This window comes from Odocoileus virginianus, chromosome 27 (genome assembly GCF_023699985.2).
Source record: "Odocoileus virginianus isolate 20LAN1187 ecotype Illinois chromosome 27, Ovbor_1.2, whole genome shotgun sequence".
In the NCBI taxonomy this organism is placed as follows: domain Eukaryota; kingdom Metazoa; phylum Chordata; class Mammalia; order Artiodactyla; family Cervidae; genus Odocoileus; species Odocoileus virginianus.
This window is the reverse complement of record NC_069700.1, coordinates 43,801,590-43,827,369: the sequence shown is the minus strand read 5'-3', so window position 1 is coordinate 43,827,369 and position 25,780 is coordinate 43,801,590. Positions and strand designations below refer to the sequence as shown.

Sequence of the window (25,780 nt, the reverse complement as noted above, 5' to 3'; positions counted from 1 at the left end):
GCTGGAACCTTGGCAGTGGCTGGTCTGTGTCCCAGGCGAAGCTCTTCTTTGGGGACTTCCAGCAATGACAGCACATGTGTGCAGGCAGAGGATAGTGAACAAAGCTGCAGTTTTAAAGGATCTAGAAGGGGCACCGTAGGAAAACCCTGGCCTACTGCTATCAACAGAACCTTTGTGTGGCCACAGACTGTGAAGGTCTGATCTGAGTCACAATTAAATACACATGAATCCAGGCTGTTCATTCAACAAGTTTTTACTGAGCACCTACTCTGTGCGCAGCACTGAACTAGGTGTCATGGAGAATACAAGAGAAGCAGAAGACGTGGTATCCGTCCTTGATGAGCTTACAAAACTAGAGGCAGAAATCAGAATGTACATGTGACTCAGGCAGCATGTGAAACATACAAAGAGCGCAACTTCAGACAATGTGGCAGCTAAGAGACCCTGAGATCCACAGCAGCTGGGAACAGTCTCCTAGAGCAGGGCAGGGGTTAAAATTAGTCAGCAGGAGATTGGCAGAATGCCTGGAATGGATAAGAATAAAGGCTGCGAGGTAATCTGGCTGGAACACGAGCTTGTGCTAAACTGTGGGCACAAGCAGAGCCTGGACAGAGGCGGGGACTGGGGGTTGGGCCCATGGGCAATGAGGATATGCTCTGAAACCTCTCTTGACATGCAGACCTGGTGGGTTGCTGGGGACCCCTGCTGCCCTTCTCACAGCCCCACTCCTAGGAAAATGGGACCTGGATATCGAGGGGAGCTATTGACAGAAGCTTAATATCCCGCTGCAGCACCCACCAGGGCTTCCAAGGCAGGGGAGGTTTTGTTTGACTGAATATTTGCCTTGGTGCTTCTATATGAACCAATAATGAGCAGGGCATTCTGGATTCTTTACGAGACTCTCCTCAGAAGGACCAACTCACAGAGATAATTTACCGACCACCGACCCCAGCTGTTACCCCAAAGATGTATGTACCTAGATTCATTCCCCCTGAGACCACAGATGGCTTTAGGGAGCCCCGCCTCCTAGTGATGGAAACCTCAGCCCTGATCTCAGAGAAGCATGGACTTCACCCTGCACCTTACAAGGAGAGGCTTTCTATTTGCACTCCAGGCGGCTTAAATGACCTGGGACATTTTCATGTATACTTAACTCTGAGTTGGGGTGGCGGTAGGCGTGCTCAAAGTGCTGTGGAGGCAGGCAGCAGAAGGGGATTTGGGCAAAGCAGAAGCCATGGGATTGGAGGGCAGTAAAATGGCCTTGGGGGTAATAGTCAACTGGTCTTTCCCAAGAACAGCTGGCAAGGGATGCCATTTGGGGCGAGGGCGGGCAGAGCTGGGTCGAGGGCAGTGGGGGGGAGGAGGGAGGAGCCCTTCTGGACTTCAGGGTCAGAAGTCAGCACAGGAACCCCAGGGCAGGAGAAGACCCCAGGGCAGGATGGATGGAAGAGCACTGAGAGAGGTCCCAGAGGGGCCGGGGCCACAGGGAGGGAACGGCAGCGGACATGGGGCCCCTTCCCTCGCCTTCTCCAGGTGCTCTGGCCAGACACCTCCCCTCCTGTCACAGAGCCCAGAATTCCAAAGAGCAGCATCAGTGGGTGTGGGGCCAGGAGCTGGGGCTCAGGGTCTCAGCAGGAGGCGTGTTCCGGGCCATTTGAGCCACAGGAAGGGGAGCAGGCGCCGGGTGAAGGTGGCAGTGAAGGTGTAGATGAGTTCCTGTGACTCCGCGTTGGTGAAAGTCACGGTGCCCCCTTCGTAATCCAGGGCGATGCCCACTCTCCGGGGCCGCAGCGCTGGGAAGAGCTCAGCCTCGGGGCTGGTGTTGGCCCAGATGCCGGCGGAGGAGAGGCGCAGCGCCCACACGCCGTCCTCCGGCCGCAGGGAGAGGTCTCCCTTCCTCTTCACCGAGTCTCTGGCCACCCCCACCAGGCAGCTTTCCAGAACTTCCTCCTCCTCCTCCTCCGCTTCCTCCTCTTCATCCCCCAGCGACTCCTCGTCCTCGTCCGTCTCCCAGTCGTCATATCCGTCCCCGTAGCCGGCCTCCTCTTCCTCCTCCTCCTCCTCCCCTTCTTCCGCCTCGTCCCCCTCGTCCTCATCCTCGGACCAGCCCTCCCTCTCCACCTCCACCTCCCAGTAGACCTTGCCCCAGGTGAAGCCCTTACTGCCCAGCACCCCCGGCTCACAGTCAAACTGCTGGGGGTGCAGGTAGGCGCCCTGGTACAGGCCGCTGTAGGTCACGCACTTCCAGTCCTCCGACAGCTGCAGGTACCCGCTGGCCGACTGTGGGTCAAGGGTGACGCTCACTGTGGGGACAGAGGAAGAAGCAACGGTGTCACCAGCAGGCCGGGAGGGGACCCCAGTCTCCACGGCAGGGGTGCCATGCTGCATGATCCAAGGAGTATGTGCCACACCTACGGCAGTGTGACCAGGCCCCTCGTGGGTCTGCGGTGAAGGCAGGGTCAAAGGGAGCACACAGTGGGGCCCGGGGCAGAGAGGTCTCTGGGCTTATGAAGCCACGGCAGCTTGCTGCGAACACAGGAGCCACGTGATCAGGCTGATGAGAAGGCAGTCAGTCACAGGGACTTAGTCAAAGGACTGGTGGCAGGACCTCCAAGGACAAAATAACCAACCTTGGGGCAGGAGGGGTCAGACTATCAAGTGGAGGCCTCTACTCCCGACTGAAGAGCAGCAGATGGGTCAGAAAAGACAAGGCGGGGGCTTCAGATGTGCAGCTGGGAAACTGCCCCTGCTGGACGAGAGGGCGGGCGATCGGGGGGGCAGGACGCTGTGGGGAGAGTACTCTTTGTGATAAATCTGGGAACAACCCTTTGGATACTCACCGGTCTTATATTCTAAGTCTCTCAGCAGCTTCCCTAGAGAGGAAAAATGGACAGCAATGACCCTTGAGCTCAGCAAACTTAGGAGCCTGTTTCTCACTCAAATAGTACTAATTTTGTGCCAAGGGCCCATCTGTGAAGAAAACGGAGAAAGAAAACCCCAGGAGACCTCAGAGGAATGAGGTCAGAGACACACAGTAAGGAGCCAGGTACCCTCTTCTCAAAGCAGCACCCCAGTCCTGATCCCACCCCAAGACCCTCCCCAACCCTTACCCTGGAATTCTCGTAGGCCTCGCTGCAGAGACTGAAGTTTATCTGAGAATTCTCCTGTCTTTTTTTTAACTACTCGAGCAATGGGTTTCCCAATCCAGAACTTCTTCCGTGGATACCTGAGATGACAGACAAACCTGTTACTTAGCTCCTCTTACACTTCTCTCAATCTTTGTGACAATTTATGAAAGAGGAGGGAAAGGTATGATTATCCCAGGTAACAGAGAAACAGGCCCTCAAAGGTACTCAGTCCAAGGCTGAACCAGGATTTACGACCACCAGCAGACTCAACATCCAGAGCTCTTTTTTCTACCAAGGTGTGTCCTCACACCACCTGTCCCGTCTCAGACAAGGCTAGTGGGCCCAGGAGTGGAGATCATACAGAGAACTTGCTCTGGTACAGACCAAGTCTCCACCAGTTCTCAAAGATGTGTACTTGCTTCCATGAGACAAGGTCATCGTGATGAACCCTGGGATGTGGGTACCTCTGACCCCATATCACATGCCACTAATTTGGATCATGGCCAAGGAACAGGGGAAGGGACACAGGCACAAGGGAATGAGGTGCACTGTGAAAACGAAACTCTGTTACCTGTTTACGAAGTCTCTGGTGTCCTGGAAGGGAAGAAAGCACAAGCATCAGTGTGAATTAAAGAAGACTTCGTCCATATGTATCAACACTATTAGAGACCAGGCTGCATCAATGAACAAATACCGTTTTTTCCTTATGAAGCTGACATTCTCGCAGCAGCAAAGGATAAAACAAAAAGAAAACAAACAAAATAATCACAATGACAGAGCAAATGGAGGGGGGCCAGGGGATGACTGAGCCAATTTCTCTGAGAGGATGACACCTGCGCTCAGATGTGAAGGAAAAGGTACTGGCCAGGTGAAGAGTGGGAGGAAAGCAGGGTGAGAAAGGGCTTGGCAAAGGTGGCAGGGGCCGAATCATGCAGGGCTGGGCAGGCACAGTAAGGAGTTCAAATTCTGTGCCACATTCAGAAGCAAGCCACCAAAGAGTTTCAAATAGGGCAGTGATTGTATGTGATCTGCTTCACAGTGGCTGAGACAGCTAACAACCCTCCAGAATTCATTCTCCCCTTCTTCCTTGTAGTAATAGAATCTGTGAAATAATGCTGGGCAGAGCGTTACCAAAAACTGCATTTCCCAGATCCCTTTGCAACCAGGTATGGTCATGTGACTAAGTTCCAGCCAATGGGATATAAAAGGAAGCAATGGCTATAATTTGGGGATTATGTCCTTAAAAAAAAAAAAATTCCATTCTTCTTCCCCTTTTTGCTTGGCTCAGTTTTGAAAACAAGGGTGAGCCCAACTTCGGCTACAGAGCTGAGGACAACATCCCTTGAGGTTGGTAAAGCCACCAGACGGAAGTAACCAGCTCCCTGGCTGACCATGTGGACAGCTGCCCTGACAGCTCTAGACCCCTCATGTCTGAACTGTCACTGGCAGAAAAGTAACTCATTTGGTATAGTAGCTAGCCAAAATCCTAAAGGATCAAGCACTTGGCCACCCTGTACAGAATGGATTAAGAGAGATAATGCCAACATGGGGGAGCAGTCTGGAGACTGGTTTGTGGACCGGCAAGAGTAACGATGCCCTGACTAGGGCAGTACAGTGTGGCCAGGGAGGCAGCACATGCCAGGTGTGAGACAGACTGGACATACTGGTAAAGAACAACTAAGGACAGGCCACAGTTTGCGCAGGATGGAGAATGGTGCTACCTGGGTGACAGGACATGGTAGAATGGGGAGGGGGTTCTTGTGAGACGCTGGTTATTTCCTTTTTGTGAGTCTAAAGCCTCCATAACACTTGATGGTAATTTTTGCCTTCCTTTCACTAATTCCACAAATATTAAGTGCTTCCTATGTGTCAGGTGCCACTCTAGAAGTGGGGATAGAGCAAGAAAAAAAAGAGACACAAATCTCTTAACAGGGGGAAGCAGACAGCAAAGAGTCAACCTAACAAATCCATTAAATGATGCCATTAAGTGATGGGTGCTATAGGAAGAGGGTAACCTGGAGGGGGACTGGGTAAGGGTGGGGGCAGAGTAACCTCTGAGAGAGTGAAATTCGAGAAACAAATGAAATCACCGAGTTGTGCCTACAGCGGACTGTTTCAGCAAATTTCAGGAAGAAGGGGTCTTGCTCCCGAGAGGCCATCAAACAGGTGAGAGCTACATCGATGTGCCACCGTGAAGCAACTGCCCAGAGACTTGTTGCCCTTCTCCTTGGTCCCTCAAAACAAGTCCAAGCCAGTTCCAGACTGGTGATAAATCTGAGACAGTATATGCCAACAACTCTGCCAGGAAAGTGAAAGTGAAAGTTGCTCAGTCGTGTCCAACTCTTTGCGACCCCATGAACTATACATCCCATGGAATTCTCTAAACCAGAATACTGGAGTGGGTAGCCTTTTCCTTCTCCAGGGGATCTTCCCAACCCAGGGACTGAACCTATGTCTCCTACATTACAGGAGAATTCTTTACCAGCTGAGCCACAAGGGATACTGGCATAAAAAGGCAAATAAATGGGCAGTAGGTGGGCAGGATTAGGGAGCTAAGAGGGTGGACTGTGAGATACAGGAGTTGCTACTGGAGTCTCACAGAGAGAGACTGAGGCTCATCTAAGGGCAGGTTGTGAGCCGCCCAGACAGGATGGGATCCAGAGCGCCAGTGCAGGAACGCTTCTCCCAAAGGCCGCCCAAGGGGAGACCTGGGAGTCCTGAGATGACCTGCAGCCTCACACCCGGGGCCTCCACAGGGAAGCAACCTGCCCAAGGCTCCTGGAGGGCCCCCAACCCCCACCTCCAACTCCTGGGGCTGTGGTGAAAGAGGCAGTCAGAGCAGCAAGCCTAGGGCAGGAATCACAGCAATGCTGGGTAGTAAGAACCTGAAGGTTCTTCATGGATGTGGATGGCGCCCACAGTGGAAGGCAGAGTCACCAATTGCCACTCGACCCTGCAAGGCCCACCCTGGGCTGAACTGAGGAGCTGGTTCCTGGTCCCCTCCAGAGGTGCTCCCCCCTCCCCTAGCTCCCTTAAACCTCCTCCTGACAGTGATGCTCCAGAGATCTTTCCTATCACCTTTGTCAAAAGGCCTCTGTATTTATCTCCTCACCTGTATTTCTTTACCAGATTTTGGATCAGGACCCCCATCTTAGTAGGGCCTCATCCTTACTGTCCACTGACAGTCTATCTCTGGAGAAATACTAACACCAGGACAGGAGTTAGCTGGCCAGCTTCCTTCAGCAAAGGCAGACCCAAACACGCAGAGAGAAATCCCACCAGCGCCACACTCCCGCGCTGACCTCCAGCAGACACCCACTTTCTCTTCCTCCCTCCTCCCACCCGGCCCCAGGGGTGCCTTCTATCTGAGTGGTCTCAGATGCGCTGAAGGCTGGGCCTCTGTCGGTCCACAAAGCTCTTCCAGGTGGACTGGGGAGAAGCTCCCCTCTGGGCAGACACAACCGGATCCCCGCCCCCCGGCACCCTGGCTGTGTCCCTCTCTGGTCCACAAGTGCACACCCACATGGTGGGTGGCCGTGGCTGGGGCTGTGGGGAGAGGAAGGATGTGCACCCCTGAAGGGGAGGGAGAGGGGAGACAGCAAGTGATCTAGTCAGAGTCAGAGAAAGAAACCTGAGGGAACAGAATGACAGAGGAGGAAAGGAAGGAGCCAGAGAGACACTCTGGGCAAAGTTGAGAGAAAAGAAGAGCAAAAGGCCGGAGGCTTGGGAGTCAGGACACTGGGGCTGGAGCTCTGACTCACTTCCTGATCTGCCTCACGGCCTGGGACGAACTCTTCCACCCGCTGGTCCTCTGAGACTTCATCACTGAGGGCTGGAGCGGAAGAGTTCCCAATGCTTCCGTCAGAATCCACAACGACAGAGAGGCAGGCAGAGGCCACCTGTGTGGCACATGTACCTGGGGGCCTTGCCATCTCCCCTGACATCCCGCCACCGACTTGCCCTGCCACGGCCCAGGGCCAGCGTTTCCCTAGACGTCCTGGGTGGTCCCGCTGCCGACAGACAGGCCAGCCACCCCCCACCATGCAAGTGGAGGAGCTCATTACACAGGCCGTCTCTTGGCCTGTGGGCTGCGGGGCAGAGGGATCACACATGATCCACCCAAAGGCAGTTCAAAGCCCTGTTCAAGGCAGTGTGACTCCTATGAGAGGCTCCCGGTGGAAGGGGTTGTGGTGTCATTTCAACTCAGCAACCATCCATGACTCCAACCCATGACCCTCCCTTCTTCAGCATCAAAGCTGCCTTCTCCAGCAGGTGCCCCAGAGGCACCCTGCCAGCTCACCACCTGATTCTCTGAGGCTGATGCCACAGGCCCAGAGAAAACCTCTGTCTTCTGACTCCCTTCCCCAGCAGCCCATCTCCTCAAGATCCTCTGGGTTCTTAAGAGAAGCCACCGTTCAGCCGTCCCTCAGCCACCCCCGACCCCACAGGCTTCTTCATCTCCAGAACCATAAAAAGCCTGCCCTAGACCAGTGTCTGCCAGTGACTTGTTAGAAGACAGGCTCATGACGTCAGTGATGAGAATGGAGGATAGTCATGAAAATACTAACAAGCTTCCCTTCCATTTCTACAGCACTTCTCAAGACTGTAAACTCTTGCTCGTAAAAAGTTTACTTTTTGAAGTGACACCATGCCAACTGTCTCATTTTACGCTCATGCAATCGCTACAGTGAGTGGTGGGGATAAGGAGCATCGTCTCCATGCTTCAGATAAGAAAACCAAGGCCCCGGGAAGAAGAGACTCTCCAAGGTCCCGTGAGGGAGAGGCAGGGCCATGCCTGCAGTCCTGGTCTCCTGGCTCCCTGCCCCAGGGAGGTCGCTCACCTGCATGAGCTCTGCAGCCGGCTGCTGCGCCTTGCCCTCCAGCTCGGAGATGACCTGCGCCAGCCGGGCAAGCTCCCCGACGCCCCTGGTCTTGAACTTCTCCCTGCCCTCTGTGAGCTCCTGCTCCAGCTTCGCCAGCTGGCCCAGCAGGTGCTGCTCCCGCTCCCTCAGGAACTGGTGGCCCTGCTCAAACTCAGCCACGATGCACTGCCTCTGGTCCTGGAGCTTCTTCTGCAGGGGTGGGAAGGGGGAGAAGGGGGTGACATCTCTGCCCCGGAGGGGAAGACCCCTCCAGGATCTGGTGTGGGGGAGAAGGGGGTGACATCTCTGCCCCAGAGGGGAAGACCCCTCCAGGATCTGGTGTGGGGGAGAAGGGGGTGACATCTCTGCCCCAGAGGGGAAGACCCCTCCAGGATCTGGTGTGGGGGAGAAGGGGGTGACATCTCTGCCCCGGAGGGGAAGACCCCTCCAGGATCTGGTGTGGGGCAGAAGGGGGTGACATCTCTGCCCCGGAGGGGAAGACCCTTCCAGGATCTGGTGTGGGGGTGCACATGCTGGATCTTTCACCCCTCGCTAACCCCATTCATGAGTTCTACAGTGTCCGGGCTGGAAGCGGCTTTGGAGCCTTCCTGGGGCAACCTCCTTTCCTCAGGGAAGACATGGTAAGTCAGTCAAGTCAGTTCCCTCATGGGACTGGAAGCCTGAGTGCCTGCCATCATCAGCTGTTCTAGGTAAACCAGTATGTTCCAGGGCCCTCTGAGCAACACTGTAAGCCAACACAGTTTCCAACTGGCGTGTGCTTGCCTCTTCCAGGATGTTTCCCTTGATTAATTTTATTCAAGCCTGACTAACCCTCTCTTCAGCATCCTCCCAGTATGTGTAAAATATCTGCATGCACACTATCCTTGCCACACAGGACTATCTCCTCTTTCCTCAGTGAAACTCTGGAATGTCTACAACCAGGGTAATGTCCTTTCTTGTCTCCCTGCTGAGTCCAGGCTGGGACCTGGTAAGCATCCCCGCACACTGGGCGCCTGGAGGCACTGCCCGGGTTGGGCCGTCTCCTGCCTCACCGTGCCTCTCCCGGGGCCCACCTGCTCACCACAAAGACTGGCCCCAACATCCCTCCACCCTCCAGTGTCTGCTTCCCTAACAGACTTTCCCCAGAAAACTGGAATCTCTATCAGTTTTTTCCCTTCCTGATTGCCTCTCTAACCAAGCACTCAATGCGCTGCCTCTGTTTCCTAACTACTGGTAACCATGGACTCACTACACACAGCATCCTCAGAGCTAGTCACACCTGGCAGAGCCCACCCCTCTCAGTTCTCTTCTTGGAGCCAGTTCCCTCCTTCCAAACCCTCTGGCTTCCCTCACTCTCAGGAATAATGTCTCTCTTCCACTTTTGTAAGGAAGGACAAAGCCAGGCCTTCCTCAGTTCCTCACACCCTGACTCTGCTGAGCAAACAGGCCCGGCAGCTGAGGTGAATCACAGAAGGACCTTAGACAACATCCAGGCAACGCCCTCACTTGTGAGATGAGGAAGCAGGTCAAGCCCGCAGACCTTGGACTGGCAGGGCGTGGGCCAAAACCCAGGTCTCCCGCTGCCAGTCCGGTCGGGGCTCCTCTCCCAGGGAGCCAGCGGCCTCCCACCCATGTCTCTACAAGCTCAGGAGCTCCTGCTCCACGCAGCAGATCGCCTGACTCAGGGCTCTCTCTCCCTCGACAGCCTCACTTACCAGCGCAGCCAGGATATCAGCTTCGCCCTTGGCCTGAAAGCCCTGAATTTTGTCTCTGTCTCTCCTTAGGGTACTCAGGTGGTTCAGGATTTTTTCCTGCAGAAAGACAAGCAGTGGGGATGCTCTGGGCTGAGGCAGGAGGGTGGGCTCAGGCCGAGTCCCTGGCCAGCGAGAAGCCTTCCGAGGGGCCTGCGCCAGGCCTCGCCTCCGGGTGGGCGCCGAGCAGAGCATCCCTCCCTGCAGGGGAGCGGAGGGCTTACCCTGTGGGGCTGGGCCGCCTTCTCCACCAGGACTGCCGAGTGCGGCCTGTGCTCCCGGGACTCCCGGCACATGACGCACAGCAGCTTGCCATCGTCCTCGCAGTAGTAGTGCAGCTTCTCCCGGTGCCGCTCACACAGCCTCGCGTCCGCCTGCTCCTGGGCCGCCTCCCCCGGCTGCCGGCCCCTGTCCACCTTCAGCCGCTCAATGTTCTCCACCAGGCTGGCCAGCTGCCACACTGGCCGGATATTCTCCTTCTTAAAAGGCTTCTTGCACAGGGGGCAGACGGGGCGGCCCCCTGAGACGGAGCGGATGTCAGTGGTACAGCTGCGGCAGAAGACGTGGCCACAGTCAATGGTCACTGGGTCCCGCAGGTAATCGAGGCAGATGGAGCAGGTCACCTCCTCTTCCAGACTCCGCAGCGGTGCCGACGCGGCCATGGTGTCCCGAGCTCAGAGGGGCCCTGTTCACCGGCTGGGACTTCTCCTCCTTGGGGACCAGACACGGAGTCAACAGCAGGCCCAGCAGAGGGGCAGGAGTGGCAGCCTCACATGGGGCTACCCGCCCAAGCAATCGACCAGTCAATCGCAGCTCCTATGAGGCTCCCCCAGAATCAGAGGGAAAGGACCTTACTGATCCTCAAGTCCAACACCCTCATTTTACAGACGAGGAAACTGAGGCCCAGAGTGTGTAGCTTGGAAGAAGGGAGAGCAGCGCAGGTACCAGCCCATGCCGTACTCTTGGGAACACACTCCTACCTCAAGACCCTTTCCTTCCATCTTCTGGAAAATTGCTCTAAAGTACCAATTATGAGAGAACAAGACACCAGATAACTACCTGCTGAACTGTCGTAATATACAAATCCACAACACCTACTATGTGCAGTGCTCCCTGACTTGTGCAGTGCATGGGCTGCACAACTGTTCACAAGGGGCCTTGACGGAGTCTAGAGACTCCTTTGTTTGCCCTGCAGACTTCAGGTTTCAAAGACTAAGTGCATTGAGGTTCTTTACTGAGACTCAAGGAGCATCAAGACTTGAGTTCAGGTGTCCTCCTTTACAGATGTTTTCTTGGGCTGTGTGAGTTTTTGACGGTTCACTTGCCCTAGAGAGTTGGTCCCTACCTACTCAGTCTGTTGGCAGAGCACCGCAGGGCCACAACGGACTCGTTCTCAGCTGTGCCCCTCCATGCAGCGGGCCTGGCCCTCTCCTGCTAACAGGAGGCTGACTGAAACCAACGTGGGAGGAAACTTCAGGTGGTTCTGACAGGGATGTGTGGATGAGAGCATGGCTCTCAGAGGGAGCACAGAAGTTGAGCACAGAGGACTTTAGTCCTGTTTACCTCTGTAGCCCTGGCACACTTCCAGTCTGAGGTTAGAAGCCTCAGCACACCTAAACCAACAGCTGCCTCCTGCCCTTACACTGTGAGACAAGAGAAAACTCATTTAAGTTCTCTGAGCCTCAGTTTATCCATCCATAAAATGGGGAGAGTCATACTTACCTTCAAGGGTTTCTACATGGGTTGAGTAAAAGAATTATGCTAAAAGTATTAGGCATAAGCATGGTATTGAGGGGAAATCTAGAAGAGAATCCAGAACCCTTGGCTACCAAATCCAGTGAGTATTCAAAGCACAAGTAAAGCAAGAGTGGAAATTTAAAGTGGCAGCAAGAGAGGAAGTAAGGCTGAAATGCCATGGTGACACATGGGCTCCAGAGTTAAAGTCTTATGGGGTGGAGGCCCATGGTAGGCCACCGGAGCAGTCTGGGAAGACAGCCAGCAGACAGGGCATGCAGATAACTGCCAGGCTGGAATGAAGCCCTTGGAACCACAGGCAAATCAACCTGATTACTTATTGTGTATGTGAAAGTCCATTACAACAGAGTTCAGTGGCCTTCAATTTCTTTCACTGTAGTGACATGAATGAGCTAGAAATACAGCCCCAAAGAGAAAACAACATAGGAATACAAAGTCTACTTCTTGACGATCTAATGCAGCAATATATAAAAAGTGCTTTATAAAGTGAAAGTACTGTACAAATGCAAGGGATTATTTTACTACTGACAATGAACTCCAACCAGAAGCTCCAACAGATTTAGAGATGTGTGACTTTAAGAGATGTAACAGGTGTGGAAAAGACCTGTACCTACAAAGCTCAAATGATTATAAAGAATTTAACTGGTAAATGCAGGTAATAAAGTTTTTAGAATGTTAATAAGAAAAGTCTAGGATTGCCTGGTGCAACTCCCTGGTTTGTCTGTTGAGGAAGTGAGCCTAACCCAGCACTCGGAAATGTAACACAAGGTTCAGTTCAGTTGCTGTCTTCTGACTCTCTGCGACCTCATGAACTGCAGCACACCAGGCTTCCCTGTCCATCACTAACTCCTGGGGCTTGCTCAAACTCACATCCATCAAGTTGGTGATGCCATCCAGCCACCTCATCCTCTGTCATCCCAACACAAGGTTGGGACCAGTGGGCGGCAGTGTTGGTGATTCCTGTGGGCAATGGAGCCCTTCACCAATCACTTTGCTAGGAGCTTGAAAGTTCAAAGGTTGAGGTTATTTGTTTCTTTTGTTGTAATGGGGGATGGCATGTGTTTATAGTTAGGGCTGGGAAATTAATTCTGTTGCAAATGACCAGATGAATAAAAGGACTATGAAAAGCTCAGCTATGGCTCCCAGTCCACACAAAACTTGATACCCTCATCACTTGGAGCAGGGGTTCTTAACCCAGGCTCCATGCTGGACTTTGATGGATCTTTAAATCCCCAACATTATATGAATGATCGCATATGTACTAGATGAACAAACCTGTCCAGGGATTATGGAAGAACACCAGTGAAAAAGTGTAGGAGGGATAACAGAATTAGAAAAACATCATCTTGCAACCCCCACTATATAAGACAAGGATCATCATCTGATGCTAAAACCATGAGATGAAAGGTACTAGGGGACAGGACAGTTCCATGGTGCCACGGTATGGCCCAGTGGGTTACTCCCTAGTGTATCTTGATAAGGGAGATATCCGGTGATGGCTTTAGCCAGTGACCAAATCCAGCATCACTAATAAAGGGACAGACTGGCATATGTTTCTCAGTGTGGTGCCACAGGAATGTACAATGTCAGCTTTGCAGTAGTCCTACCAAAAATGTTTGACAAGAATGAATCAAATCTTTCGACCTACCTTTCAGTTTACCAAAAATACAAAGGATAGAGATGAGCTATAAACCACATCATCAGGAAATAATCAGATAAATCGAGAACATGAAACATTCCCCAAGACAACTGGCATGGTCTTCTAAAAAGTCAAGCTATGAAAAATAAAGCAGGATTGTTCTTGATATAAATAGACTAAAGGGAAATAACAACCAAATGCAAATACTTTAACTGGATTTTGGCTTTTTTAAAAAGTTATAGAACAATTTGGGGACAATTAGAGGAAACCGACTAAAGACTGGGTATTGGATCATATTGAGAAACTGTTATTGATTTTTATTGGCATTTATTAAAGTTATGTATGAGAATGTCCGTATTTTTAGGCTATGCATGCTGCAGGGTTTAGGACTGCACAGGGGCTTTCCAGGTGTTGCTAGTGGTAAAGAACCCGCCTGCCAATACAGGAGACATAAGAGATGTGGGTTCTATCCCTGGGTCAGGAAGATCCCCTGGAGTAGGAAATGGTAACCCACTTCAGTATTCTTGCCTGAAAAATTCCATTGACAGAGGAGCCTAGTGGCCTACAATCAATCCATGGGGTCACAAAGAGTTGGACACAACTTGGTGACTGAGCACTCACGCACATATATAATATAATACCACTACAATTTACTTTTAAATAATTCAACAAGAAAAAATAAAAGTCAGAAAAATTCTAAGGAGAGGGGCTAGAATTTTCCATCCTTCTTAAAATAATCTGTACAAGGGTCTGGTAACTACCAAAGACCCTGAAAATCATAAGAGGGAGATTTTTGTGTTGATACTAGTAGAAGCTCAAGACACAGGTGTTGAACAAATGATCAAATTCAGAGGACCGGAAGGCAATGCTAATTGCATATGCATTTGTGTGACAGTGTGCTGAAACTAATAAAAGAAACATGGTACATTTCTATGTTCAATCCCATTGCTTCATTACATAGGCTCCATCGCAAATGCATAACAAATATTGAAGAAAGCTTACTCTGGCATCGCTGAAAACATGTAGATCCAAGGTGTAAATCTTGGATTTGAATCCAGGTTCAGGTTTGGGTTCAACAGCCTGGTGACTGTCAACTTCTAGGTGACAGTATTTCTGTAGGACCCACCTTACTGGCCATTTACACACCTCACGTTATTTAACGCTCAGGATACTCTTCTCAGGAAACTTAGGTTCACAGAGGGAAGCAACCTGCCCAAGAGCACGTGGCAAGGATGCAGTGTCTGGTGCTGACGCCTCGGCCCAGTCCACTACGCTCTCTTGTTCGCCCAGGCAAACTGCAAAACTGGCCCTAATACCAGCTCCTTTGTCAGGAGGCTCCAATCAGGTCATCTCAATGGAAGGGCTTTGTAAACCGGAGTGTGCTGACAGAAGTCAACAGGCACGTGTTACTGCTGACGCCAAGTGAAAACACCCTCCCCTTACATTCGACAGGCAGTGCGCTTCCTGAATGAGATGCGGGTGGACCTGAACACCTACTCACACCTCACACCCAGCCCTTTCAAGGCAATGCAAAACTGACCCCCTCGCAAACCCCTCCCTAGCTTATCACGCTCCCCTGTGAATCTGCCCCTTCTATCACTTGTGCCTTCAACACAGCCTGATGATCTCAACAGGTTTGCACAGTAAGGGGTAAAACTATCACTCTCCTTGCCATTCCTAGCTCTTGGGTGGACAGAAACCATAGAAACAAGAGCCAGCAAAAGTCTTCGCAATGACATGGTCCACCCTACTCCCTTTACCCAAGCGAGAATCCTGAAACCTGAGGAAGTCATTTCATGAATTACCTTCTACCAGCAGCCATTCACCTCTGCTCAGGGTGGACAGGTCCTCTGACCCTTCAATAAACCGGAAGCTGGCTGTGATTCCACCGAACCAGGTAGAACTGGAGACACCAGCGTTTTTACTGTGCAACATAAAGTCACTGCTGAGATCTAAAGAGTCACCAAATTGGTTTCTTTTGACAATAGGCTATTATGCAGGAAAAATCCAGTTTACCAAATTTAGTTTCTTCAAGATCATAAATGGAGTCAGTGAAATCAACAACTATAGTGAGATTGAGACAGTCTTACCATTCAATCTCCAGAGGCAGAAGGGCCTTAAGCCACCGGTTAGGGAGTCAAATTTGAGTCACCTATGTCATCACACATTTGCATCTTTCAAATGTGGTCAATGACATGCCATAATATAACTGGCAAAGATATCTTCTATGTGAAACATAAAATAATGGATGACATCTTAGATTTGATGAAACATAGCATATCCTGTATAAAGTGCTGCCAGGGTCATCCGACATGTGCAGTTCATCCTGTCACCCTCCTGCTTCAAAGCTCCTGAGGTCAAAGCTGTATTGCAGGACACGCAGGCCCCCTATAATCCGGGCCCCAACCAGCCCTGAATCCTGCTTCAGCCTAATGTTAGAGACAGTGAGCCAGAAAGACAGCCCCTTCTTCACCACCCCTACTCCCCACCCTATGCTCCTGTACATGAGTTTGTCAGCTCCAGCTCATCCTTGAAAGCCTGATATGCCCCAGTATCTGTGGTCCTTCTAGTGACCATCCCACCTCTGAGCTGAATGAATTCCCTCCCTCAGGAAGCTCCTACAGATGCTGTTATTATAGCTACAATCGCACTGCTTCCTAATTGATATTTTTACCCATCTTTCTCCCAATCAGGATGTGAACCCAAGGGTCATGTCTCACTGATCTTTCCATATCTTCAATATCAGACACAAAATCTGTAAATGTTTGTGAGGCTAAATGCTATCCTATGATTCCAGAGTCCCGTATCTTCTTCATTCTCCCGTCACCATACTTCCCTTCCCACTTTGCAATCTCCTTTCAGCAGGAGACTCCAAGGGCTCCCCTCTGATTATAGACACTCCTGGCCACAAACATTGCCCAGATCTCCTCTCTTCACGCATATAGTTTGGGAGTTGCGGGGGTGGGGAGGGTCACTGCACTTCTACCAACCTGGCAAATTTGAACTCACTCAGAGTGAGTGAGTGAGTGTTAGTTGCTCAGTAGTGTCCAATTCTTTGCTACCCCGTGGACTGTAGCCCACCAGGCTCCTCTGTCCATGGAATTATCTAGGCAAGAATACTGGAGTGCATTGCCATTTCCTTTTCCAAGGGATCTTCCTGACCCAGGGATCAAACTGGGGTCTCCCACAGTGCAGGCAGATTCTTTCATCCTGGATGCCAGCCAAATTAAGCCTTTGCTTTCCAAAATTAATTTCTTTCCATTCTCCACGACTTTTTCTATTCAGAGCCTAGTCTGAGGTCACCCCAAGAAGCCTCGATTCCAACTATGGGCTCTCGACTGCAGTCGCAAGGTCTTCTGCAGTAGTTTGAGCCCAGCCTGTCACTCCCTCCCCACTTTGGAGGAAGTGACATCTAAGAAGCCACTTTCTGCTTCTCAGTTTCCTGACCACTTAACAAGAAAGAATGTCAAGTTTGCCAAACTGACTTCAAGCGAGGTCACACAAGTGAAAAGTGTTCTCAACAGCAAAATACACTATAAACATACATCCTAGAAAGGAGCAGAGAAGCCAGCCGAAAAGAGCTCCCAGTGGTTCAAGTTGCAACAAAATGAAGTAGTACTGAATTATAACCCTGAGTATAAAATAAATATCCATGAGTCCACACTGATACGAATAAATGAATAACTTAATAAATAAGGCAAAAGAGACAAATCTCTCATGCAGAAGAATTGCAAAATAACACAGGTACAGAGCTGCCCTTAAGGAGGGTGGCGCGTACTCCCCACTCCTCTGCACAGGGTCTGACTACTTTCCAAAGAGTACAGTATGGAAGGGAGGAGTGGGCGAGGGGGGCGGAGAAAGTTTACGATGGAGAAGCCTGACAAGCACTATCTCAGCCAGGTAATCAAGACCAGTATCAAGTCATAAAGCATGTTCTCTTGATGTGAAGCGATGAAAATGGCAATCTACCTCTGTGGCCTTCCTCCCAATAACCCGTAAGCCAGTGTTAGGAGCAGCCTATAATATAACATAATATATATGGGGAGTATTCCTCCAAACTCTCAAGATTATAAAAAAAGGTTTGAGAAACTGCCACAGCCAAGGGGAGGATGTAGTAGTAGTGCTGAGGTCGCTCCGTCGTGTCCGACTCTTTGCGACCCCATGGACTGTAGCCTACCAGGCTTCTCTGTCCATGGGATTTTCTAGGCAAGAGTACTGGAGTGAGTGGGTTGCCATTTTCTTCGCCAGGGGATCTTCCCGACCCAGGGATCGAACACACGTCTTCCGAACTGCAGACACTTTACCCCTCTGAGCCACCCAGAGCATAATGAGAACTAATTGGAATATGGTAACTTGGGTAGAATCATGAGGCAAAAAAAGTACTTAGGTAAAAACTATGAAAATGTGAATTCTATGGATGTCGGCCAATAATAACGTATCAGTACAGGTTCACTAATCATAAGAAATGTTCCGTATTAATGTAAGATGTTAATAAATGAATAGGGGAAAGGTTTGGGGGTACTGGGAACTCTGTACTAACTTCCCAATTTTTTTATAAATCTAAAACTGTTCTAAAAAATAAAGACTATTTAAAAAAACGGAATTGCAATTTGAGGTACAAAACAAAGTCAATTTTTAAAAAAACTGATTCTTTTAAACTTGGGGCAGGGGTAACTCTAGGAATTATGATTTTTAGCTCAGGGTCCCTGACACTGATATTTGTTGTTGAATGAACCAATATCATTCTCAGGAAGCGCACACAAACCGTCGCAGTGCCAAACTCTGGAATGTACTGGGAATTTGGAGGTGTTAGCTTCTCATTTGTTCCACAAAGATAAATTTACACATTTTTCTAAGGGTGAAAAGCAGCAGGGAAAATGCTAAATTGCTAATGGGCCAGAGGAAGGAGTGAAGGCAAAGCTCCAGCTATACGTGGCTAAACCGGTTTATTCTGACCAATTAAACAAACAAAACAAAAAATACCATGACTTTGGTTCTAGGGCCAGACTGGCAGTTTGCACGGCCCCAAGCAATGAGGCCGTCATCTGGGCCCCATTACTTCTGGCTCTGGAGACAAGAATGGATGGGTGCCCGAGCTGGACACGCGAAAGCGAGGAAGACCCACGAGGACACAGCGAATGGAGGCCCAAGCCAAGCAGGAGGATTAGGCCGGGAGGGAGGACGGCGCGAACTTCACCCTTCTCCCGAGCGCGCCCGGCGGCCCGGCCCCATTCTACCCGCGCGGCCGCCGCCCGGCCCCCGGGGCGCGTGTGTGACTGCTGCTCTGCAGCATTCCTCACCTGGCAGCCCCTACTCACCGGTCCCCAGCTCCGGGCCGCGAATCCCGAGCTGGGGTCGATCTTTACCGCAGCGGTCAGTTCCGGGTCGCGCTCCTCCGCCTGCACCCAGGGCGACAGCGCGTCCCCGCCCGGTAATCTCCCGGCTTTTCGGAGCCCTCCACCGAGATTTCCCCCCGGACCAGCACCCGGATTGGTCGCTGCTGAATGCCTCCTCCCAATGGGAGCCTTAGTTCCCTTACGTCACTGATCACTGGGCAAATCCCCGGGCCGTCGCGAGGGGTGGGACAGCAGGGGCAGAGAAACCGAAACTGAAATGCTACCGAGCCTAGGTTTAGCGCCTGCTATATTCTGAGTTTGGCGCGTCGTGCGCGCACCTGCGCTGCAGGATGGACGGAGGCGAAACTTAAGGGCTCATGAGACCCCTTTGTAGGACTCTGCAATGGGTAAAACCCTCCCCGCCTCCCGATTGCCGCCCCACCGGGAGGACGTTTGGCATCCAAGTGGCGTTTGCCAGGTGCTCAACATTAAATAGGACTCCCTGACCCTAAAGCTTCCCGGGTGGCTCAGAGGGTAAAGCGTCTGCCCGCAATGCGGGAGACCTGGGTTCGATCCCCTGGTAGACTACAATCAATGACATCAGAAAGAATTGTACACGACTGAGCAACTGCATTTCCCTGACCCAATCTGGCCTAGATTTGCTTCCTGGACCAGGAAGGATCTTAGCAAACAGATAGTCTCAGGGGGCTATTTACAAAAATTAACTACTGTTTCCGAGGTGACTACGAGGAGTAAGGCGCTTTACATAAACTATCTTTAAACCAGGCAGGCATTTTTGTACCCATTTGACAGAAGGGAAAACTGAAATCCCAAGAGCTTAGGGGTCTGGGCTGTTCCCCTCTTGGGTGCTGGATTCAGAAACCACAGAGCCTGAAAAACGGATGGGCATTCAGGGTCCCAGGATCCTTGGTGGGGAGATTTCCTAGCAGCTCATGCAAGTCCACCCCCGCGCCAGGCGGGGAAGCTGACCAGCCCCAGTGTCCGGGCGGCTCGCTCCACTGCTGTGAAGCGACTCGTATGCAGTCGTTACTGTGTCCCAGGCACAATCTCCCCTGGGCCGGCGGGACAGTCACCGCGGTCAGCACATAGGCCCTCCAACTACCTACTCTTTTAGTTAGTGTTTTGGAAGACATGTTTAAAATGTTCCTTAAATGATTTCATGCTACTTATTTGTCCTCTCCCTGTCTCTAGGACTTCCCTGGTGGTTCAGACGGTGAAGCGTCTGCCCACAATGCAGGAGACCTGGGTTCAATCCTTGTGTTGGGAAGATCCCCTGGAGGAAATGGCAACCCACCCCAGTATTCTTGGGTTGGGAAGATCCCCTGGAGAAGGAAATGGCAACCCACCCCAGTATTCTTGGGTTGGGAAGATCCCCCGGAAAAGGAAATGGCAACCCACCTCAGTATTCTTGCCTGGGAAATCCCATGGAGTGAGGAACCTGGTAGGCTATAGTCCATGGTGGTTGGGAAGATCCCCTGGAGAAGGAAATGGCAACCCACCCCAGTATGCTTGCCTGGAAAATCCCATGGAGTGAGGAACCTGGTAGGCTATAGTCCATGGGGTCACAAAGAGTCAGACAGGACTGAGCTACTTCACTTTCACTTTCTGTCTCTAGGAGGTACTTGCCCCACCCACAGGCCATTCTGTGCACCCTCCAGGCACAGAGGTCCTTTTCCCTGCATAAAATTCTCAGACATCTTCCCAGCCAACCTAGAGAGACAGGAAGGCCTCTGCAGGGCCTGGGGGCTGACACAACCGGCCCGCTTCTCTCTCTGGCTTCCCTCTTGCCATTTCTCCCTAAGGCTGTGCTGCAGCCTCTCTAGTCTTGAAACTCTCTGCCATAGCCCCTGGCATGGCTGCCAGCTTCTTGTCAGTCATGTCTCTGCTCAGCTGGCATCTCCATAAGGATTTCTTTCATCAACCAGTCTAAAACAGTTCATGACACAGCATTCGGTTTCACTTTCTTTGTACATTTGTCAGCGTTGGAAAGCATCTTGTTCGTCTCTTTGTCACTCACCCCCCACCCACTAATGTAAGCCATGAGGGTGGAGACATCACCTGTGTTCCCTGCACATGGTGAATGAATGGGCTCTGCTTGGGCATTTCTGGAAGCTTTCTAAAGCCCTGTGGCTCTGCTTGGCTACAGTGTCGCTTACACATTCCCCTCTCCCACCACACTACACCTTGGTTGATGCAGCTATTCAAGATCAAGTAAGGTGACTCCAAGACTTGCCTTTATATTAATTAATTTACTTATTTGACTTAGTTTTCAGATGCAAACTCTTAGTTGCAGCATGTGGGATCTTGTTCCCCGGCCAGGGATGGAACCTGGGCCCCCTACATTGGGAACGTGGAGTCTTAGCCACTAGATCACTGGAGAAGTCCTTCCAAGGCTTGCTTTACAGTCAGTGGCAGTTTTGGAGCAGCACACAGAGATAACTGCCTCTGTAGCTGCTGGCTGCTCAGACTCACTGCCCCTCGAGTGTCTGAGGGCAGAGCCAAAATTCCTTCCTCCAGCTCTCCAGCCATACCACCTGAGACCAAAGCATCATATGGGGCTGGTTAGGAGTTTGGCTTTCGAGTCAAGTCTCTGCATGAGCGGAAATTCTCCTCTCTGCCACTTTTTTCATGATTCTTGGAGTTGCTCAGCCTCTATGTGTAGTAGATTCTTTCTCTGAAAAATAGATATAATAATTATATCCATTTCATAGAATCGTTGTGAGGATTAAATGAGATAATATATAAAGCCCGTGAAGCAAGAAGTATTGACTAGTGCAAAGGATATCACTATTTGCATTTTAAATGAGAATCTTAAATCAAGCAAGATAATTTAGTAGATATGTTCCTACTGTTTATGGTATTTATTGAGTTAAAATATGGCTTTCAGAAATTTCAAGGTCTTAAGAATGTTAGAGTGCTTGGAAAGAGACCTCTAAACCAGAATACTTAAAAATATGAATCTCCCATTGGTAAAGGGCAGAAGGCAATGGCATCCCACTCCAGTACTCTTGCCTGGAAAATTCCATGGATGGAGGAGCCTGATAGGCTGTAGTCCATGGGGTCGCTAAGAGTTGGACACAGCTGAGCGACTTCCCTTTCACTTTTCACTTCCATGCACTGGAGAAGGAAATGGCAACTCACTCCAGTGTTCTTGCCTGGAGAATCCCAGGGACGGGGGAGCCTGGTGGGCTTCAGTCTATGGGGTCGCACAGAGTCGGACACGACTGAAGTGACTTAGCAGCAGCAGCATTGGTAAAGAGGCAAAGAATTCGAATCTTTTGTATGAAGGATAACTTGTTATCAGGGCCATGACATATCATGAATAAATGACATATCTAAAGGAAAAGCTAAAAGTTATGTCAACTAAACAGGGCTTTAAGCCTATATATCTGTTTTCTAGCAAAAGTTTAACAAATAAATAAATGTGTGCTAACAACTGACTGCTTTTATACTAAGACCTGGCTACAGGCTAAAAAATCACAGGCTTCACTGTCCCTTTTCAAAGGAAAAAAAGGCATTTTGAATGCTACAGCATTAACTGCTGGGTTTTGAACAGAAAGAAGGTGTAGACTGAGCCAATCTCTTATATGACTTGAGTAGTTCTTTAAAATACTTTTTATTCCATTTATTTATATTTTAGGTATGTTTATATAAACATCTTTTTGTTCAAAAGTTAGTAAAAATATGCTGTTTAGTAAACAATGAGAAATTCAACTTTTAACTTTATACTTAAAAATTCTAAACCTTATGTGGTGAGGGTACAGTTACCTCACAGTGTGAAGTAGAATACTATCATGACATATTTTTTGAAAGTATGGAATTTTTCAAACCTACGTAAAAATAGAGGAAATATCATGAACCACTTGGCTTCACCAATTATCAACATGTTAGTTTATCTATTCCTTCCCCCTCCTTTCTTTTTTAACTCAAATATTTTAAAGCGAATTACAGACATGTTTCACTTTACTTGACCATATTTAAACTCCATGATTTTCTCAAAGGTGTTTTTTGGCAGTTGAGTTCTAGGAATCTAGATGCAAACAAAGTCCATACTATTAAGGAAAAAGAATCCCAAACTTGGACATAGGCAAACTGATGACTCTGTGTCCTTACTGTGTAACACTGGCATGTTTTCCAACAGGCCCATGGAAGAATGATCTCATTCTCTAATGTAGCTTTACTGTGACTTGTTATTTTAGAGTATTTAGTGTGCTCTTTAAGGGTAGATGTGAATTTATAGAAAAATGACACAGATGCAAATGCTTCTTGAACAATAGCAATGTAAATGAATATTGGTCAGTAGAGATATAAAAGAGGTACGTCCAGTGCCCATGTATATTGAGTCTTTTGGATGTTTTTGCAGTAATTCTTTTTTACTGGTTCCCTTTATCCTTCCTTGATAAATGCTCACTTGATATGTGTATAGCACCATTATTTTTAAGTTTCTAAAAATTATACTTTGACAATACAATGTGTTTTTATTATTATGTATTTTAACCCTCCTGTTATTTATGGCAATCCACCCTTCCTTTAGCTTCATGCTATTAATTTGTTGAAGAAACCAGTTCGTTTATACTGTAAAATGTTCCAGTCCGGATTTATCTGGATTCCTCATAATGTCCATTAACTTGTATGTCTGTCTTTTGTATTTCTTGTAGCTCATACTTAGATCTAGATGCTCTATCAGATTTGGGTCCCATTTATTAAGGCAAGAAATAGTTGATAAGTGTTCTTGTACCTACTGCAGCACACGAAGAGGTGTGTGATCTCCACCCCACTTTGAATGATGGAAAGTTAGATGGAAAGTTCAGGTATTGTCATCCTCATCACTACTTCCCCATGGGATTTGTTATGAATTTATTGTTTCTCGGCTCCAAAAATGCACCTGAGCCCTTTAAATATTTTTCCTTTGCCAGCAGGCAGAGAGCTTTGGCACTAGAGGGCAGTAGAGAGTCATTGCAGGAAAAAACGATTTCGGCTTCCTGTGTTACAGGTACCGTCTCAGAGTTTCCCGCTTGTCTTGATTTTTTTTGATGAAGAGAAGTTCTTCATTCTAAAGCAGCCAAAGTTATCGGTCTTTATGTTGTGGACTCTGTGTCTAGTTTAATAAATTCTTTCCTGTCCTGAGATCACAAAAATAATCTCCAATATTATTTTATAAAATTTGAAAGTTTTGTCTTTCAAATTTAAGCCTTTAGTATATCTGGATTAATTCATTTTTATGTTTGGAGCAAGATATGGGTTTGTTTCTCTCTTTCCTTGATGGTTATCTGATTACCCCAGGACCATCTATTGCATAGCTCCTCATTGCCCCACTGCCAGCTCTAATCGAATGCTATTTATCCATTTAGTTATTCTTCAATACTTATTGAGCACCTACTTTGTGCTAAGTCCTTTCATAGATGCTGGGGCTCCAGCAGAACAAGACAGACAAAAATTTCAGGGAGCTAGCATTCAACTGGGGGAAGACAAATAATGGACGAAATATAAATTAAATATTTATGTTACATGTTGATAAAGGAGCCCTATGGACAGTTCATACAACAAGAGAAAACAAAATAGCCTGAAAGATGAAAAAAATGCTCAACCTAACTCATAATAAAGAAGAAGCAAATAAAATAACTGTACAAGGAATTTATTTATTTATTTTTTGCTCCTGTAAGTATGGCAAAAATTGAAAAGTTTGGCATATACTTGATGGGCAAAGCTGTGAAGAAACAAGCCCTCCTTTCATTTATTGCTTGTAGAATCCAACTTAGGACAAACATTTAGAAAAACAATTGGCAGTGCATGTCAAAATTGTAGATGTATATACCCTTAAACCCTGCAATTTCCACAGTTCCATTTCCTGGAATTCATTCTACAGATATGCTTGTATACGCACAAAACATATATTTTGTTCATTGCAGTTTGTCTTAACAAAAGATTGGGAATTATCTATGCATCCATCAGTTTTAGACTGGCTAAAATTTTATGCACACACGCACACACACACAGGAATACTATGCAATGAAAAACTAATCACAATGCAGGAGTTCTCTGTGTACTTTTGGTAAGATCTCAAAGATATACTGCAAGTGGAAAGAGTAAGGTGAAAAACTTTGTAGAATACGTTATCTTTGTGTTTAAGAAAAACAAAAACAAAAACAGAGAGATGGGAACCAAGAGTCTGTTGATATTTTCATAGCTGGAAAGTACACAAGAAACTAAAGAAAGTGGTTCCCTATTTGGGGTTGAGGCTTGAACTGGACAGATGATGGGCGGGATTGTAAGCAAGACCCTTCAGTGTCTCTACTGTGGCAAAGAATGCTTCTTCAGGCAAATAAACAAGGGAATGGTGTCAGCATAACATGGAATCTGGATTGTGCCGTGTGTATCTGTCCCAATACATGAATGTTTTGTGCTGAGTAGCAGCAGCTGAATGCAAAGTTCCAAATGCAATAGAGCCGAACATGCTGAGGGAATATGATGCTTAGATGATGCCATTCACTCCACCTCCTTCCTCTCCACGTGGTTGAACACATTCTCTGTCTTGAAGTGCTTATGAAATAATTATCCTGATCTTCTTGAATTTTTTGCGGACAAGACTAGTAAGGTGCTGCTGCTGATTCTACACAGGAGCGGCAACAACTTTTTTTGCTGATGCGCTCCTCAAAAGCACGGGAGAAAAATGTCATCAGGATGCCTTAGAAGAGCTTTCCTAGGTGTCTTCTGCTGAGATGCATTTGCAGTGATAGAAAAAGATGATTGTGGTGTAATCTGTGCTTTGTGGGAGAAGATTGTATTTATAACTCTGTAAGCTAATTTTAAATGGAAAAAGGTAGTAAGATAACCCAGAAATGCTAGTGCAAAAGAAACAACCACAAACAATGAGCCAAAGCCACCAGCATAGGCACCTACTTTTTCTGCAAAGTCTCAGCTGCTCATCCTGCAGCTTCTGTTGGTGATGAGCCCCTGCTCTGTTTCCATAAACCACCAGCTTCCATCTGTCCTCACCTAGTCAAAGTAGCTTTACCCCTTTTTTGTTTCAATAATGGTAAAGTCCTTTACCTCATATTACAACCTTTGTCTATTAGTTGTTTAACGAGTGTTTTAAAAACAATGCTAGTGTTTTTATTTGGATTGTTATGGATCGTTTTGTTTCTGTTATGGTTACCAAAATGTGGAGATTCTGAGCTGTTTGGAAAAACCCTATTTTCCCCATAAATCCTGTTATTTCTATGGTTTTATATGTATACCATCAGATTTTAGAATCATGTGAGTCCCTTGCTTGTCAAAATTTTTAAAC

The 25,780-nt window shown here is 48.7% G+C and overlaps 1 protein-coding gene across 2 annotated transcripts; it reads right to left on the bottom strand.

Moving 5' to 3' along the window:
• Positions 1-237: 237 nt before the first annotated feature.
• On the bottom strand, positions 238-18,543 carry TRIM26 (tripartite motif containing 26). Of its 2 annotated transcripts, none has more exons than XM_020888781.2 (8): positions 18,454-18,543; positions 9,966-10,452; positions 9,706-9,801; positions 7,970-8,200; positions 3,700-3,722; positions 3,111-3,226; positions 2,841-2,873; positions 238-2,303 (listed from the first exon to the last, which is right to left on the bottom strand). In XM_020888781.2, the coding sequence occupies exons 2-8, from the start codon at positions 10,401-10,403 to the stop codon at positions 1,621-1,623; spliced, it is 1,620 nt and encodes a 539-aa protein (XP_020744440.1). In that variant the 5' UTR covers positions 10,404-10,452; positions 18,454-18,543; the 3' UTR covers positions 238-1,620. The 2 variants fall into 2 exon arrangements, with proteins under 2 accessions (XP_020744440.1, XP_020744441.1); XM_020888782.2 differs by having other exon boundaries at positions 18,436-18,525.
• Positions 18,544-25,780: the final 7,237 nt, after the last annotated feature.